At 56.6% G+C, this 3,055-nt stretch overlaps 1 protein-coding gene across 1 annotated transcript; it reads right to left on the bottom strand.

The window, feature by feature from the left end:
- Positions 1-1,217: 1,217 nt before the first annotated feature.
- Positions 1,218-2,673, bottom strand: LOC119310452. Its single transcript, XM_037586200.1, has one exon. The coding sequence runs from the start codon at positions 2,631-2,633 to the stop codon at positions 1,410-1,412; it is 1,224 nt and encodes a 407-aa protein (XP_037442097.1). The 5' UTR covers positions 2,634-2,673; the 3' UTR covers positions 1,218-1,409.
- Positions 2,674-3,055: the final 382 nt, after the last annotated feature.

Below are 3,055 nucleotides of genomic sequence, written 5' to 3'. Positions count from 1 at the left end.
GCGACGGCAGAGGGAGGCGGGCGACGGCTGGCCGGCTCCAGCAGCGGGATGACGAACGGGCGGCGGCTGTTGCTCCTTGTGCAGCACAAGAGCGGGAGAGAGAGATGTGAGGGAGAGACAGGGGAAAGAAGAAGCATAAGAAGAATCAACAAAGGAGAGGGACGTGACGGCCCTGCTAGTCGTCAGCGAGGAGCGGCTCGGAGGCCTCGGGCACGAGGAGATCGACGAGCGGCGCTGGTTCCTCGGCCAGGAGGAGGGAGGAATCGAAGGGAGCCATGGGAGGGCTCTGGTTGGGTGGATCGATGGATTGGTAGGTGGAGGCGCTGGTTGGTGGTTTGGACAGGTGGGATCCCGATGGGGATTGAGCGGGTGGCGGCGCGATGGGACAAGAAGCCTAGGTTTTAGGGATTGGACTTATATTTATATCACATGAATTTAGGTTAGGGGAAATCACGACCCTACGATCGGAATCGGGCGGCTGAGAAAAAATAGGTTAGGAAGTCCAATCAAGAAAACGGAGATGTTTTACAGATGTTAGGAGATGATCTGAATGCAACGGTGATGACTGAGCGGATCGGGTTCGGGACACTTTCGGACGCGCGCGAGGGGTCTGAGTACAGTGTAGAGAGGGTCAAACGGTCAGACAAGAGGGAATCGAAAACCCTGTTGGACTCGGATCAGTCAACGAAGGCAAGGGGGAACGCAGCAACTACGAACGAACCACGAGTTTAAGAAAAACATGCTGATGCAATGCGTATGATGCGATGATGAATGCAACAAACAAATAAATACACACGTAACGAAAAACATGGAAGGCGTCTGAAGCGTCGGTCTCGGGGCGTCACAATAGAACATATACTGTGTCATACTAACTCTAAGACATGATGTAACTGTCAGCTCTAGTAATCATAATCTGGCAAATTCCCATTTTTATGCGTTCTTTTTTCTTTTACTACCCGATCACAAGAGTTGTCACCTCAGAATGCAAAACAATAAAATTTCTTCTATTGTTCACATTGGCTTAGATAACTAAAATCTTGCCTTCCAAGAAGCAGCAAATTGCATTATTGGCATAGTGAATTGAAGAAAATAAGCGCAATTTAATCCTGTTTCTTTCAGTTTCGCATCATAGAACCCCACTGGACATACAAACTCTAATCATATCCAAATTCAAGTTTGGCAGTAGAGGACACCGATTAGAAATGAAGACTACAATAAGCAAAGCCAAATACAATAAGCTGATGAAACTTTAAACAGTATAGAGCCTCCAGGTATGAAAATAAACAGGTGGTACATCACAGATAAGAGTAGACCAGTAAAATACATAGAAACAGAACTGCGCACTCGGCACTCATCTCTTAATATGCATTAAGCTAGTGTGTTCAGAAACCTGAATTTTGAGTCCAGCATCAGAAATTCTTCATGGCTCCCAGGCAAGAACTCAGATTCGCCACATATGGGCATAGGAACTTGGCGCAGTGGTCATTGCGTACCCTCGACATCGCCTCCGTCTCCAGGTTGAGCACAAAAAGGCCGCCCTCGCCCACAGCACGCAAGAACAAGGAGCCACTCTGGTCGCACAATGCTACGACAGAGAGCCCCCACCCGGCAGAAGGATCAAGGATTGTCGACGGCAACACCGACGTCAGATGTACCATCTTGTGAAGCTCCCACGAGTTGCCATGGGTGCTGTCGTCTTCCAAGTTCCAGATGGAGATCACATTCACAGGTTCATCCAGGAGAACCAAGGAGAGACACCCCTGAGCTGAACTGAACAGGCGAACGGCTTCTGCGGCATGGTTCAGGCGGTGAATGCCTGCGCGCAGCGGAAGGTCGAATCGGCACACCGAGACATCGGCCTGGCCGGGGCGAACGGCCAGTGCGTGCAGCGCATTCGGGAGGGCACGGGTGCCGCATATCCAGTGGACGGCACCACGGTGGACGACGGCAGGGGAGCAGAGGTGGACCACCATGTTACCAGGAAGTTGGGCCGTCACAGCCGTGCCCCACTGCCTGGTCTGGGAGGAGAAGACGCGCAGGCGGATCCCATTTGGGCGGTCCATCGCCGCAAGCAGGCGGAACGAGGAGCCATCGGCGTCGAGGAAGACGATGTTCTCGGGGGATGTTGTGGGCGGGAGAGGGGGGAGGAAGGTGGAGGTCCCGGCCACGGGGTCGCAGACGCAGATCCTGACGAGGTCGCACGAGCTGGCCGGGGAACGGCGGAGGGCAAGGAGCCCGCCGGCGCCTGACGTGACGGGGGCGAACCCGCTGAGGCCGGCCGCGTCCGGCTTCGGCAAGAAGTGGGACAGGGGGAGGGCGGTTGCCTGCGACTGAGAGGGGCCGAGGGGGAGGAAGCGCGTGGGGCGGCGGAGGTAGAGGCGGCGACGGGGCAGCTTTTGGGAAGTGTCCAGGAAGAAGAAGCCGAGGAGAGGGGAGGGGTCGGAGCGCCCGGCGCGACCGCGGGAGAGGAAGGACGGCTCCAGGATGAGGCGGCGCCATGCTTTGCAGGTGGCTGCGCAGCGCACGACGGCGGTGGCGTCGCCCACGCGGGACAAGATCTCCAAGATGGTGTCCGCCGGGAGAGGCGGAAGCCGCAGAGGCGCGTCTATCGGCGGTGGCGGCGGCGGCGCCATGCGCCGACGAGGAAGAGGAGAAGCTGAGATGAGTCGAATTGTGCAGGGTGGGCCGAGGACCCGAAGTCAGATGCACTGGAGCATACCTGGCCAAACGGGCCGGGCCGTGCCAGCCCGCGGTAAACGTGCCTGGCACGGCATGGCCCGTGACGGCACAACTAATAGCCGGGCCGTGCCGTGCCGGCCCACCGGCGGGAGGTCACAGCCCAGGCACGGCCCAGCTACTAATCGGGCCAGCCCACCAACACGTCAGGCCCGCTAGTTTGTCTGCTATTTGACGCATCGGGCTTTTTAGCCTATTTTTTGTTGGGCCATATAGAGATGTATAAAAAACAAAAAAAAATCATAATCGGGCTGTGCCGTGTCGGCCCGCGTGCTCAGGCTAGCAGCCCAAGCACGGCCCAGGGCGTGACGCATACCGG

This window comes from Triticum dicoccoides, chromosome 5B, assembly GCF_002162155.2.
Source record: "Triticum dicoccoides isolate Atlit2015 ecotype Zavitan chromosome 5B, WEW_v2.0, whole genome shotgun sequence".
Lineage (NCBI taxonomy): Eukaryota > Viridiplantae > Streptophyta > Magnoliopsida > Poales > Poaceae > Triticum > Triticum dicoccoides.
This window is presented reverse-complemented; position numbering and strand designations above follow the sequence as displayed.

Bases quoted from the DNA above. Each gene is read 5' to 3' on its own strand.
- LOC119310452 (XM_037586200.1), bottom strand. From the start codon at position 2,633: ATGGCGCCGCCGCCGCCACCGCCGATAGACGCGCCTCTGCGGCTTCCG.